Genomic DNA, 14,998 nt, shown 5'->3' with positions numbered 1-14,998 from the left:
ATTTCAAGAAGAGGAAGATCAACAGAGACGAAATGATTTTCAAACACGAAAGAGGGTGCAAGATATAGAAAGGATTTTAGAGGAGTACCCATGCACACAATGAGAGATCATACGTGCGAGTGAATATTAAATTTATGAAAATAATAGTTTTTATTAAAAAAAATAAAAGGAAAATGAGATAATTAATTAAAGACGGAACCAAAATGCAAAAGTAAGAGACGATATGAGGGAATACTCATATTTCATTTATTTTTGTTTCAAATCGAAATCACAGCGTATAACTCAAATCAAACAAAATCAACGATGCAAAGAGGCAAAGAATCGGCGGTGTTGAGAATAATTCCGGCGTAGTAGTGGAGAACAGCTCCGATACTTGAGGATGATAACGCGATCGAAGTTGGCGGAGCAGCTTAGAGAGTATCAGACTCGATCCAAGCACGATTGGCCTTCCTTTTCCTTATTCTCCTCCACCTCCAATCTCGCCTCTTCTAGGTATTTCTCCTCTTCTTTAATTTCCACCTTTTCCTTCCCTGCTTTTACTCGCTTGCATTATTTATTTACGAGCTTGTCAATTGCAACATCGAAATTTGACTTGAGTTAGATCTTGTTGTTTTTATTCTTCTTAATCATCTGCAGTCCTAATGATTTCGAGATTTCTCCAGGATAATTCACAATTTTGATTTTCAAATTTGTATATGGTTCTAAAACCCTTTGTATCTTTCCTGGATGATAATGTAAATTGCAAAAATTGAGGCAACAATAATGTTCACGAGCTTGAATGTTACTCATTCCGCATTTATAATAATGCTTACTTAGATGTATTCTTTTGCAATATGTCGTGGCAAATTACCATTTAGTTATTAGTACTAAGAGCACTGGATTCGTCGTTTGCTTCCGAGGAAATTATCGGGAAATCTTTCTTTGTTTGTCATTGGTTTCTAATAGTTTAGAAAACATAGCAAAGTGATTTTTTCCTTGAATTAGCTGATTGTAATTCGACACAACTTATACTCCTTGTTTGGCTTTGTTTTCTACAGTTATTGAATTTGGTATATGGATGAGTGTCTTGTTTTTTGGATGAGATTTTGTGGAAGTGTTTATGCTCAAGCTAATTCTTACCCTTGTAAACTATTTACTTTTTCACCTAAACTGACCCTTCCTCCAAAAAGAGATGAATTGAATTTATTTTTCACATAAAACATGGTCACCTCCAGTATGTTTTCTGTTGTTTCTTATTTTGCTTCTTTCTGGTTGCAGGGTAGATGTTGCAATCTTTGTCATATGGGAGCTTGTCATTTTAGCAATCTTCGTCTTCTCAGTTGTTTCGTTATATTTTAGGCATTTAAGGCTAGCTGTGCTTTTGCTGTGTATTACACTAGTATCGGTTTTATGTATGAAAATCACAAAGCAAGTTAGACTGGCTCGGAAGAAGCAGCGGAGGATGCTTTTACCATTGTCTATGTAGCCTGTCACTTCTCTGGAAACTTTTCTCAAAAGAATCGACTCTTTAAATTTTCCTGAGGAAGTGCTTTCTGGTCCGTAGCGTTTCGTTTGATTGATTTATATGGAATGTAATACTATCACTTGAATCTTGCTGATTAGGAAATGAATTTAGTAAATCCTCTTGACACATTCCTTATTCTGGTTTAATTGCCATTCATTATTTTTCTTGACTATAGGTAAGTTTTCATATCGATTTTGACCTGTCCCTGATGTCGTATGCGAGATTGTGAATTCTTCTGATTGCTTATTCAATTATCGAAATGTTTCAGGAAGCAGTCTCAGCCATCTCTGAATAAGATGGCATTAATTTTTTCTTTATCTATTGGTACAAATACAAAATTATATTTCAGGAGTCCTTAATTTCGTGAGAATTTGCATGTCTTGAGTAGAAAGTGCAGGAGATACACAGAAAATTTGATTCTTCAGTTATTCTGGTTTGAAGAAATGGACCCTGATTCCTTGGGTTGCATTGTCAAATTGCCCCGAACACTAGAGAATGCTCAAGATCATTCCCAGAGATCCGAGTGTCCCAATTCAGCCACCACATCGAACTGTATCTTTGAGGATTCCTTGATCCTAATCCAACATAAGCATGGATATGCAAGCGTAACAGGTAAGGCAATCCCTCCAATAAACCCAGCCAGGTTTTCAAGAATGCAGAGCCACTGAAATGAACAATGTGAGGCAGCCAAAAAACACTCGTATACTTGCTCTCAGCCACCATGGGCATGGCCCATCGTTTTTGCTCGTATACCTGAACTCCATATTGTCAAAGGCTGGCATGGCATATATCTGGAACGAGGTAAGGCTGTTGATCAAGAAGAATAGGCTTGTCAACCCCAAAACCACCCTTGGCGTGTCGTTCCTGTGGTACTTGTCCAACACACTCAACATTCCTCCATTTGGGGTATCTGTATTATTTCAAATTTGATTTCATGCTTTAGAATTGTTGTATGATACTATGATATATCTAATTCGATTGATTTTATTATATTATTTCCAAGTATCAAGATGATACCAAATTCCCGTAAGCCCAGTAACCCCCTATGGGCCATTGGAAACAAGCAGCAGGCGATAATCATATACGAAAACCTCACTCCTTTCCACATTGGCAAACTAGATGGATTCTTATCAGTCGAAGGCATGGTTCCCTGTAAACAACAACACAAAAACATCATTCCTATCAGTAAACACCCCCCCCTCCTTTTGCCAAACAAAACATCACATAAATTTCCCCTTACCTGAATCTCTAACACAAGGTTGTGGCCCCTGAAAGAAAATGCTATGATTCCAAGAGCGTTTAAAACGCTTGAACATTCCCAACTTCCGATTTCGTCCAAACGGGCTCATATGATACACCGGGTGGCCTGGCTTTGGAGACTGACAGGACCCATGTTAGAGTACAGTATGTCACCGCAGTGATTGCACTTACAAGAGAAATTCCGGCGATGGAGTTGAGGTTGGGGAGCTGAGCCAAGATCACTGCTGAGCACACAAACACAAGGTACCACTCCACTACTGAGAGTGTATTAGTATTGCAAGTTGTACCACATACTGTGGAAGAAGATCTTCAATGTGCTTCCTCCTATCATTATTAGGCTAACGCAGGTTCCACCGGCTAGGTAAAGAGTTGGAAACAGGGCCAGTATTTTCCCCCATCTTCCCCCTAGAGAGCAAAATCAAGAAGATTTTCAGGCATCAGTAAATTTCCAGTCAGGACTCAGTATATAATATGCTTAGTGTACTCATCTTTTTCCATTGTATTTTTGTACAGGTAGTATAATAGGATAATTACCAAAAGCAGCTTATGGACAAGCCTGAGGTATCGGCTGTAGCCGCGTTCCAGGAACGGATTCATGGAGCTGTATCAGTAGCCATAGGTGTATAATTGCCAAATGAATGCCAAATACAGGCTGATAATTCCCCAAACCCTGAATAAAGTAAGATTAGTTATCCAATACTTCTTCAACTATATACAAAATGGTGATCATCTTTGCACAGAAAATTTACCAGCCGAGGGTTGTGAAAGCTAGAGGAAGAAGGAGGGCCTGGAATCCAATTCCAGAACTGAGGGTGTGGAATGCAGCATAGTAAGCATTCCCATTTCTCGACTCCGTAATTGGAAGCCACGAATCCTGGGGATCGAGCTTGGTGAGGTGCCCTACTTCTTTGAGATAAGTTTGCATGCTAGTTATGGCGTTTTTCACGGGGCTAGCCAGAGGAGTCATCATTCGGCTCGCGCTCGAAAACGGGCTTCTTGGAGTAGAATCAGCTAGTTCACTCATTTTTATTACAGTATCACTTTTGAATCTGGCTGAAATATGCTGTCACTCTTCAGAATCAACATGAGATGCTGAGGTTTATATAGAAATTTAGTTCAACTTTTTTTTATATTTTGCTGATTAAATAATTTATGGGCCCTCTCAGTACTTTAATTTGTTTCATTTTTTTCTGGATACATGATACAGACATGATGTTGGTTAATTTTTTAGATAATAAGTTGATGCATATTTGAACGACGAAATCTCAGCTCAGAATCAATTTTATTACGTCATTAGTAATTGGTCACACAATTTATACCAATTTCGGTTTTGTTTGATGTCGTGAAGCGAAGTTTGTCATGAATATTACAAAGATCAAAGAGTGGAGGAAAGTATAAAGTGAACGTTAGACCATTCCCACAATGGCATTGGCTGCTTTTATTAAAATCAATTTTTTTTTGATGAAATAATAGAGACAAGTGCATGACACGTAGTGCATTTCTTGTTTCGTTCTTCTCAAAGAGAGTATGAGAAATCGATAGCTGAAAAAATATGTTCTGAAAAACATGGTCGTTTAATGACAACAAAAAACATGAGGAAAACAAAATGAAATCTTTTCCTTTAATAAAACTTTACTCATGAGGAATACCAATCATATTTTTCTCACAATTTCGAGAAAATATTCATTGGTCTTGACACACTAAGTTGGCAATATGTTTTGGTATGACAAACTTATAGTTTTTGACAAGTGTTATCAATAACCATTTGTATTATGGAAACTAAATACACCTAATATATGGAAGATTTCATCAATTTATTAGCCTTTATTCCTTTTATTTGAAATTTTTTATGCATATAAGGTTCATTTTTGTCTAATTTTTTATACTATTATAGGAGTATTCAAAATTGAAATTAATTAATTTGAACTTTATTAGAATATTAATTAATTAATTATTTACAACTTTTAATATATTTAATAACATGTAAAAATAATTTTAAAAAATTAAGCAAGAAAATAAAATATTAATAGTGTAAGAACACTTACATTTGTTATGCAACGGAACAAATTTATATGCATCAAAATTTCAATAACATATACAGTAAAATGTTAAAGATGGAAGAAAACATATTTTTTGATGAATATTAATTAATTAATATTCCAAGAAAACTAAATTGTAGTCATAATAAATTAATATACTAAAATGACACTTTATTTTTTATTTTATAAAAAATCTATAGAAGTAGTGATAAAATGTTATAATTTGAACTTAGTTAATCTTAATTTTTAATAACATATACAAAGTTAATGAAAAATATTAAAGGTAGGAGATAAATTTTATTTTATTTTTCTAAAAAATAAATTTAATATGCATCAAAATATTTAATTAAAGAAATAAAAGCATAAAAATGCGAAAAGTAATTTAGATGCATTTAGTTTCAATATTATATATAATTACACTTGTTAGCATATTTATAAATTAATTCTTATATTCAATATTTCAATAGTATAGTATAAAAAAAATTAAAAATGAGAAAATAAAATTTATGTGCACCAAAAATTTCAATAAAAGAAATAAAGGCCAATAAATTAAGGAAATGTTCCATATATTAGGCGTATTTAGTTGTCATATTACACATGGTTATTAATTACACTTGTCAAAAAACTATTAGTTTGTCACACCAAATTATATTGCCAACTTGGTGTGTCAAGACCATGGAATATTTTCTCCACAATTTCTCAATTTTTGTTACGTCTAACATACACAAATTAGGGACTTTCCATGGGAAATGAGGGGCAGTAAAGTATGATATATTTTTAAACTGAACAAAGTCATTTATTTTAATCAATTTTTGTGTATAAAAGTAGTGATAAGTTTATGTAATTAGAGATTATGGGAGGTGTGAACAATAGTGGTCCTTTAATTATGCGAAGCCCTTAGTTTTCTAGGGCAGATTAAGTTGCTTTATTAGATATGTGTGCAATGAATTTTCTATGTGCAAGCACATTCATTTGGAAAAAAGTATATACTATGAATGTTATATAAATTTCTTTCTATGAAAAGTCTTGAGAATTATTGTTATCAAGTAAAGTGATAGGGAAATTTCTCGCCATGCTACAACAAATTTATATATGGAGTGGAATTATTGTTGGATATTTTAAAATAATATCCTTAATATTGTTACTAGTACTATACATGTTCCTCGTTATTCACTGATGTTTAATACAAAAGTAATGTAGTATGGTTTTAGAGGGAATTTCATAATGAATCCCTAGATTATGGGATTAGCAGTTTTTACATACTTGAAGTATAAAAGATCACAAAATTGGACAATAAAAAATCAGATATGGAGTCTCTGATAACTATTTTGCCCATGACCCATGAAGGACATGAGTCTTTTTATCTTTCATTATTACTTTATGATGCAATTATCGTTCTTTTAATTAATAAATGTCAGCTTTCTTCATGATTGCTTTGGTTTCCTTAATTACAAGAATGATTGCTATATCATAAAGTATGTCAGTATGTGTAATGAAAGATTAAAAAAAAAAAGAATCATACATTCGGCCGTAGAGCAACCACAATCGTGCTCTTGCCAGCGAGCACGGTTGTGGACCCGACGCCACCATTCTTGCCTGCTCTCTGGCAAAAGCACAACACCCAAAGCTGTGCTCTTCCGCAAGGACGAGCACAATTCAATTTAAAATTCAATTAAACAAAAAACATTTCCATAATATTAAAATTCATTAAAAAACCACAATAAATATTACAAATTACAAATAAAATAAAAAAGACATAATTAAAATCCTAAAAATTAAAAATTACATAATTAAAATACTAAAAAGTTAAAAATTACATAATTAAACTCCTAAAAATTAAAAACTACATAATTAAACTCCTAAAAATTAAAAATTACATAATTATTGGCTAATATTACCCGTGGAAGACTATTGATCCAGCGGCACTAACCCTAATTGTTTTTGGAGACCCAATATCATGGCCTCGTGCGTTTGAAGTTGCGTTTGAAGATGCATCGAGCAGCGCCGTGCCAGCGGCGGCGAGCCTCGTCCTTGCCAGTGGCGCGGACGGACGCGGGCCCGGCGCCACCGTTGTGCATGCTCTTAGGAGCAAAACAGTCATAGAGACCCTTCATATGTGATTTCTTTTTCCCTGAAATATGATTTCTACTTAGAATTAAAAAATAATACAAATCCCATTTTTCAGGGACTAATTATAAAATTCAGTGATGAATAATTATGTTATGTATGAATAGAATTACATTTTTTATGATTGGTTATGCCAATAAAAATGGTAAGTTCAAATTTGATCATCTTTTTATTAAAAGTATAAACCACTTTTATAGCTAATTTTATCAACATAAAGCATTCATTCCTGACGTCTGCAGTGATGCCATGTCATGACGCCATTAACCACCTTCTCATATAATTTTCATGAAACAACAAAGCAAACTACTCTTACATTATCCATCATGGATTTGATCCATTTTCTTAAACTTATTTGAATTGATATTGATTTATATGATCGATAAATTAGTACATACTGCTTTATTATATAAAATTTGAACATATGATATGAATCATCTTGTGAGGCTACTACTTCACCTCCGTTATATTGAGGTGAATTATGATATCTACATTGCTTGTAAAATTAATCAAAAATTGTCTACTCAATTTAAAGAAAAATTTAAAGATATTTATCATGGCCAAATTCAACGTGGGAGAGGTCATTCATCCAAGTAATTAAAGGAGATGATGGGGAAAGGAGAACATAGTAATTATAAAAAGGTTCAAATCATTGGATCAAGAATAACCACAGAAATATTAATGGATTTTTTTTAGCTTTTTCATGACCAATCAAAACCGATGTAGTCAATTGGGAAAAGCTTAAGTCTGACCGTTGATTGATCATTAAAAATCACTTTTCATGATCTTAAATAAAAACTGAATATAACCAACTCTATTTAATTATAATTCATAGAGTTACTGATAATATTAATTAACTTGTATAAAGCTTGCTTTGGCATCCATTAAGATTTTCTCTTTTAATCCTAACCACTGCATGCTCTATTACTAGTAATTTTTACGTCAGTTGATAGAAATCTTATTTGAGTTCGGTACAGGTTTTAAGAAATATAATTAAAGTGGATGAAAAAAGATAGTGAAATGTGAAACTCATTTTTATTTAATTCATCAGTCCATCATTAGAAGTTTCATTTGAGTTCGGCACGGATTTTAAGAAATACGAAGGAAAATGGGTGAAAAAAGATAGTGAAATGTAAGATCCATTTTTATATATTAGTTTTATAATAAAATGTGAGGAGAACGAGTTAGTGGAAAGTAGGATCAACCTACAGTTGTATAGATTTATAAAAATACGTAAAAGAATAACTCAATTAATAAAGATCAGAACATAAAGAATGCATTTTACATATTTATAAGTAGCAGTAATACTCTCCCTCCAGGAAAAATAGAGCACATTTCCATGAAAAATAGAACACATTAAAAAAAAGGAAAGTTTTCAACAACTTCTCTCTTACATTTTTCTCTTCTCTCTTACTAATAATACGGACCTCACATTCCACTAGCACTACTTCTCTCTTACTTTTTTCTCTTCTCTCTTACTTTCTCAATTCTACATTAAAACCCGTGTCATTCACAATGTGTCATATTTTTCGTGAATGTGGAGAGTATTTACAAATTATTTATTTGGTATGTAACAATAAATGCTACTATATGTTCTAGTACTTCCCCTGTCTCATAAAAGATGTCTCACTTTACATTTTAGTCTTTCCAATTAAATATGTCACATTTCTATTTTAAGAAAAAGTTATACTCCCTCCATCCCCAAATAATATGCACTTTAGGTTAGTCACGAGATTTAATTCAAAATTGGGAAAGTAAGAGAGGTATATAGAAAAAGTAATTAAAGTATTGTTAATGGAGAATGAGTCCCACCAAATCAGAGTGAAAAAAGTTTCCAAAATTAGAAAGTGCATATTCTTGTGGGATGGACTAAAAAGGAAGAGTGCATATTCTTGTGGGACGGAGGGAGTATCTCACATTAATATAAATATTATATTTTTTCTCTCCACTTAACAAACAAAACGAAACCTCCTAAATTCCTATGACGTCTCACAACTGTGACATCTTTTGTGGGACGGAGGGAGTAGTACTCCCTCCGTCCCATAGTAGATGTCACACTTTCCTTTTTAGTTTGTCCCACAAAAGATGTCACATTTAATCTTTTGGAAAAAGTTCCCTCTCACATCAATTATAAAATATATTTTCTCTCACCACTTAACACATAAAATAATATCTCCTAAAATCATGTGCTATCTCCAAAGTGTGACATCTATTATGGGACAGAGGGAGTACAATTTAAGGGCATTCCTTCCTAGTTCCTATAGGTGAACAGACTAAGCTCGGTACCTAACTCACCGTCCCAAATTCAATACTCTCTTTCCATTCCAATCTAAGTTAGAAGTTTCTATTTTAGTATAGAAATCTAGATAGTGATGTTTAGTAAATTAAATTATACTTTCTCCGTTCTATAAAAAAAGTTTTCTTTTTTATTTTGGTCCACTCCACAAGATTAGCCACTTTCTATAATAGGTAAGTTTTTCTCTGTTATTAGGTGCGATCCAATTTCTAATAACAATACTCCTATAACCTTTTATTTCTATTTCTTCCTATTTTTATGGTAGTAGGGGAGTAAATTGTAAAATAAGAAAGAGAAGAAAATAAAATAGAGAAAAAGATACTAAAGTAGGATAGATAAGAGGATAAAATAGAAAAAGATAAGTGATTTAATTATTGCCAAAAAAGAAGAAACATTTCACTTATAATACCCATACAAAATGTTTGACTTTGTTGTATAAAGTGAAAAAGGAAAAGTTAGTGAATTGTGAATCTTAATTTTATATATTAAATTTATACTAATAATTATAAATGGAATGAGTTAGTGGAATATAGTTCATTTACTAAAATAGTACTCTCTCCGTCCGCCATTAATAGTCCCATTTAATTATTTTAGTCCGTCCGTCATTAGGAGTCCCCGTTCACCTTTGCTATAAATGATAGGCTGATCTCACTTTTCACTAACTCATTCTCCTCACATTTTATTATAACATCAATATATAAAAATGAATCTCACATTTCACTATCTTTTTCACCCACTTTCCCTTGTATTTTTTAAAACCCGTGTCAAACTCAAATGACCCTCCTAATGACGGACGGAGGGAGTAAAATATAAAATGAGACAATTAATATGGACCAAACAAAATTAACAAAATACATAATAATGGGGGTATAGGGGTATAGTAAACATTCAAGGCTTATCCTTACGATACATATTCAAAATGTTTACATAGTCCTTCCTCCGCCCGTTGTAGCTAATTCTATTCCTTTTTAGGTTTTCTAATTATAGCTGAGTCATTTCCTTATTTGGCAAATAATGACCACCTTTCTAGCTTGTCTCTTACTTTATTTTTTATTCATCTTTCTACCTCTTTCTTTTTCTACTTTATTATTCATTACTTAACTTGCTTAATACATTTTTTCTTAAATATGTCCCTACTTCAGAAGACAAAGGGAGTATTTTACTACGAACATTAATACACCATATATTACGCACGAAATTACAAATGTTAGGAAACATGAGTCTAAGAATCTTGAAATCATAGTAAAATGACATGATATAAAATGGAGTTGAGAAATATTTAGTGAGGCTTGAAGAAGCTAATTTCAACCCCAGTGTCAATAACAACATATATACCAGCAGCAACAAGTAAGACAGTGAGCAAAATCCCAGCAATGGCTAGCCCCCAATTGAGGCACCACATGAAGCCATGTCTCTGCGGCTTCTTCACCTTAATCCACATCAAACTCGGATATACGAACGTCACCGGAACTGCAATCCCACCAATCAACCCCGCCATGCTCCCTAGAAAGGGGATGGCCACCGCCACGAAGAAGCACCCGTACCCGAACATGAACCTCGAGATCACCCTTAGCCACCACGGCAGCGGCCTCTTCAGCCTCTTGGTGATCTTCGACTCCACATCATCGAACATTGGCATTCCGTATATCTGGAATGAGCTCACCGCATTGATGATCACGAATAGGCTTATTAGCCCCAGGACCGATTGAGACGTGTCGCGGCCGTGGAAAGCGTATATTGCCGCCAACATGCCTCCGTTTTCTGGTATCTGAGATATATAACTGGGTCAGTCATTTTTCGATTTCCTCACAAATGTAATGTTAGCTAAGTTAAACCTAAAATCAATTGACATAGAAAAAAAAAATAGCTAATGAGACTTATATAATGATTTCAATACTTTTTTTATAGCAAACGAAATAAAATACGAGATAGATCGATTCAAGTACCTTATTGCCATACGCCCAATACCCGCCGATTGCAATAGGAAATAGGCACAACGCGATCACGATATATGCTCCTTGGATCCCTCTCCACATGGGCTCACGAGATGGCTTCTTCTCACTTGATGGCATAGTTCCCTAGATTTCAAGTTTCAATCCAAACTCCAGAATTTAGAAAAAAAAAACAGACAGATAGGCCAAATTTAGCAAAAATAACGGAGTTTGGTCTCCCCCGCAACTTTAAAATTAGCAAGAAAGACCTAAGTTTGAATTTATTTACAATTATCCAACTGCGAAAAAATCATATCTTCTAAGTTTAATATATTATTGATTCTTTTCAACCAAACAACATCGTTTGAATAACCGGATGTAATATCCGTGTACAATTTTCCAATTATCATATCAGAAACAATTTCACTAAAAAATGTAACGTAAGATAATGGAAAAATAAAATCCAATCATACGTGGTGTGTAAAAATGTCTCTCTCCGTCCTACCTAAAGTAACCTAAAGTAAGTCATTTCTTGTTCTGGCAACTACATATTTTATCATATGTTTACTCCTCTAGATGATTCTCTTTCTACTTAATACTCTAAACATCATTTTCTTAGATCTCATTCAAAGAAAAATGTCACGTCTCGCTTATAGTGGGACGAGGGGTGTACTAGATACCTGGATCTCAAGAGTAACGTTATGGCCTCTAAAGGCAAAAGCGATGATACCAAAGGCATTTAGAAGCCCAAAGAACCACTCCGTGTTAGTATTCGGCTTGACACGGTCGTACGACACGCCCGGGAGCCGCCCCTCCGTCACCGACACGGACCACATCATCGTGCAATACCCGACCGCCGTCACTGCCCCGATCAGCGACACCCCCGCAATAGAGTTCAGATTGGGCAGCTGCGACACAAGCACTGCCGCCGATGTGAACACGAGGTACCACTCCACCATTGTCAGAGGATCTTTGGGGCAGCCTCCGCCGCCGCAAACTATTTGATAGAAGAGCTTGGAGGTGGAGCCGCCCACAACAATCAAGGCTACACACGTGCCGCCGGATAAGTACAGGATCGGAAACAATGCAAATATCTTCCCCATCTTCTCTCCTATCAAATTCATTAAGAGAGAGAGGAAGAATCATGTTAGAAATGAGTCATTTACTCCTTTACAAGCCTGAGTTGTCCACTCATATATAGAAGAGTCAGAATCACTAATTTGTCGATATCAAACAACGGGGTGGATCCATGTGGTAGAGGTAGGGCTAAAGACCTTAATGAATTCTTTTCTTAACACTAATTTCTTTTATAAATTTTTAAAATATATCTAAATTTAATGTATATTGTTGTGTAAAAGTCCTTACAAATAACTTAATAACATCTGAAAATATACTTTAAAACAAAATTTATAAATCTCAGCCCCTATCGATATTTGTAAACAAGAAGGGGTATCAATAAATCGTACCAAAGATAGCATCGAAGAGTTGGAGATATCGGCTGTAGCGCATTCCGGTTTCCGTGGATTCATGGAGATTGGTCAAAAGCCAGAAAGTGTATAGTTGCCATACAAATGCCACTGTCAAACTTATGATTCCCCAACTCCTACAGTACACCATTGTCCCAAACATATTTACAAGAGTTAGTTTAGTCAAATATCTCATGAAAAAAAAAAAGTATTCCCTCCGTCCATGATTAAATATTCCATATATGATCGGCTCAGATTTTAAGAAATTATTTGACTTTATAAAGGAAAGTGATAAAAAAAGTTAATGGTATGTGGGCCCTACTTTTATATACTCCCTCCGTCCGCCAATAAATATCTCATTTTTCCTTAATCGTCCTTCCGCCAATAAATATCTCATTTCACTTTTACCATATTTGGTAAGTGAACCTTACATCCTACTAACTCATTTTACTCACATTTTATAATAGAATCAATATATAAAAGTAAGCTCCACATTCCACCAACTTTTCTACCCACTTTACTTCATAAAGTCAAATAATTTCTTAAAACACGTGCCGGTCAAATATGGGACATTTAATGGCGGACGGAGGGAGTATTAGTCTAATAATAAAATGTGAGTGAAATGAGTTAATGAAATATATGGTCAGCTTACCAAATATAGTAAAAGTGAAATGTGACATTTATTGGCGGACGGACAAAAAAGAAAAAAATGAGACATTTAATGATGGACGGAAGGAGTATGATGGATGAAATTAAAATAATTTGCAAAACTAAAGTCAAATTGCTTCAAATTCTGGTTTGTCGCATAATTTTAAAAATTATATGAAAAAATTATAAAGTTTAGATTTGTTACAACTGTCCCACAATATTTTTTTTAATAAAACTGTATGGTAACAAGAAAATCATACGTTGGACATACATTCGTAAAGAAAACAATGTTGTATGGTTGAAAAATAACATCACCATATTGATTGTTGACCTAAGGTGGAACATTTTCTATCAAATTTTTCGAACTTGTTAATCTTTCTGGATCATTTTCAGATCAGAATTTGACCAAACTTTAAAATATTTCAATAATATACCCACTTAAATATATTTAAAGAATAAACAAAATTTAAGATAAGCATGCATGTAAAAAAAATACACACAACTAACTAACCATCCAAGAATTGTGAAGGCAACGGGGATGACGAGCGCCTGGATTCCGATGCCGGCGCAGAGCGTGTGAAAGGCCGCGTAAAAGGCGTTACCGTTTCTCGATTCCGTGATGGGAAGCCAAGCGTCCTGAGGGTCAAGCCTCGTCATCTTCATCGCCCTTCGGATCGGACTGCCCAACGGGGTCATGAAATTAGGCGTCTTCGCCTTCGCCTTCGCCTTTGGGTGTTCGATCATCAGCAGCGGCTTCCTCGAGAGAGAGGGCGAGTTGTACTGACTCTGCATGGGGTTTGGAGCCGCCGCGGCCGGTGATATCTCGCCCCCATCTATCGGCGGAGCTGCTGCGCCATTCTCTACCATCTCCGACAATCGTTTTCTCACTCGATTTGTGGGAAATGGGATGATATGTAGATAGTAGTGAGGGGACTTTGGTGGTTTTTAAAGAAAATCAGAGGGGTTTGAATTAGAGTGTGTGAAGGTAGACTGCTTGGGTTGACCGGCAATTTTTCTACATCAACCTAAAATCATGCTATTTAATATCATTATTCTCTAATTATATTGTACTACTCTCATATTCTTTACTACTATATAGTTTCTTGTGATTGCAATAAGTATTCCTCTCATTTTCTTCCGAGGGATTCGGATTCTAGTAGTATGAAATGGAGAAATAAGAAGAGAAATATTAATTATTTCAAGAACTTGTCATTGAATTTTGAATAACATTCAACATTCAATGGTCCATGACTCATTCCATGTATCATTTTTCAATTTTTGATATATTCTTTCTTGGATATTGGTATGTAAATTCCTAAATTTTTGGCAAATTCTAGTTTTGCAGATTAATTTTAAAATTCGACTATAAACTAACAAACTATTGATTTGTTTAGATTTTACAACTAAAATATTGATGTGCTTAGACTATTGCAACCAATTAAGATTTTTGGTGCTACTATCGTGTACTTTTGTGGCACTATCAGACATCAACAAAAAAAATTTCATGTTTTAGGCAGCGATAATATCATACGATTATATTAAATTAAATAATTTTATTAATTGAATTATGATTTTTATTAAGCCATATTATACTCAAAATCTTGATTGGTTGCAAAATCAGAATGAACAATAATTTGGTAATTTACATAAAAATTTTAAAGATAGTTTGCAAAACCAGAATTTAATAAAAAATTTGGAATTTAAACACAAATACCCCTTCTTATCTTTAT

At 34.1% G+C, this 14,998-nt stretch overlaps 2 protein-coding genes and 1 pseudogene across 2 annotated transcripts; 1 reads left to right on the top strand and 2 right to left on the bottom strand.

Annotated features, from left to right (window-relative positions):
- Positions 1-225: 225 nt before the first annotated feature.
- Positions 226-1,632, top strand: LOC121780852. The gene is made up of 2 exons (XM_042178493.1): positions 226-492; positions 1,258-1,632. The coding sequence occupies exons 1-2, from the start codon at positions 380-382 to the stop codon at positions 1,463-1,465; spliced, it is 321 nt and encodes a 106-aa protein (XP_042034427.1). The 5' UTR covers positions 226-379; the 3' UTR covers positions 1,466-1,632.
- Positions 1,633-1,992: 360 nt separating this feature from the next.
- Positions 1,993-4,017, bottom strand: LOC121782679 (annotated as a pseudogene).
- Positions 4,018-10,380: 6,363 nt separating this feature from the next.
- On the bottom strand, positions 10,381-14,194 carry LOC121780981 (lysine histidine transporter-like 8). Its single transcript, XM_042178647.1, has 5 exons — positions 13,780-14,194; positions 12,621-12,757; positions 11,835-12,265; positions 11,170-11,301; positions 10,381-10,991 (listed from the first exon to the last, which is right to left on the bottom strand). Exons 1-5 carry the CDS (start codon positions 14,133-14,135, stop codon positions 10,503-10,505), a joined length of 1,545 nt encoding a protein of 514 aa, XP_042034581.1. The 5' UTR covers positions 14,136-14,194; the 3' UTR covers positions 10,381-10,502.
- Between the last annotated feature and the right edge of the window lie 804 nt (positions 14,195-14,998).

The sequence above is a fragment of the Salvia splendens genome, chromosome 20 (assembly GCF_004379255.2).
Source record: "Salvia splendens isolate huo1 chromosome 20, SspV2, whole genome shotgun sequence".
Lineage (NCBI taxonomy): Eukaryota > Viridiplantae > Streptophyta > Magnoliopsida > Lamiales > Lamiaceae > Salvia > Salvia splendens.
The sequence above is the reverse complement of the archived record's forward strand: the minus strand, read 5'-3'. Positions and strand labels throughout refer to the sequence as shown.

Bases quoted from the DNA above. Each gene is read 5' to 3' on its own strand.
- LOC121780852 (XM_042178493.1), top strand. From the start codon at position 380: ATGATAACGCGATCGAAGTTGGCGGAGCAGCTTAGAGAGTATCAGACT. The intron at 493-1,257 runs GTATTTCTCCTC...TTCTGGTTGCAG, and splicing joins TCCAATCTCGCCTCTTCTAG to GGTAGATGTTGCAATCTTTG.
- LOC121780981 (XM_042178647.1), bottom strand. From the start codon at position 14,135: ATGGTAGAGAATGGCGCAGCAGCTCCGCCGATAGATGGGGGCGAGATA. The intron at 12,758-13,779 runs GTTAGTTAGTTG...GGTGTACTGTAG, and splicing joins GCCTTCACAATTCTTGGATG to GAGTTGGGGAATCATAAGTT. The intron at 11,302-11,834 runs GTATCTAGTACA...CTTGAAATCTAG, and splicing joins ACGTTACTCTTGAGATCCAG to GGAACTATGCCATCAAGTGA.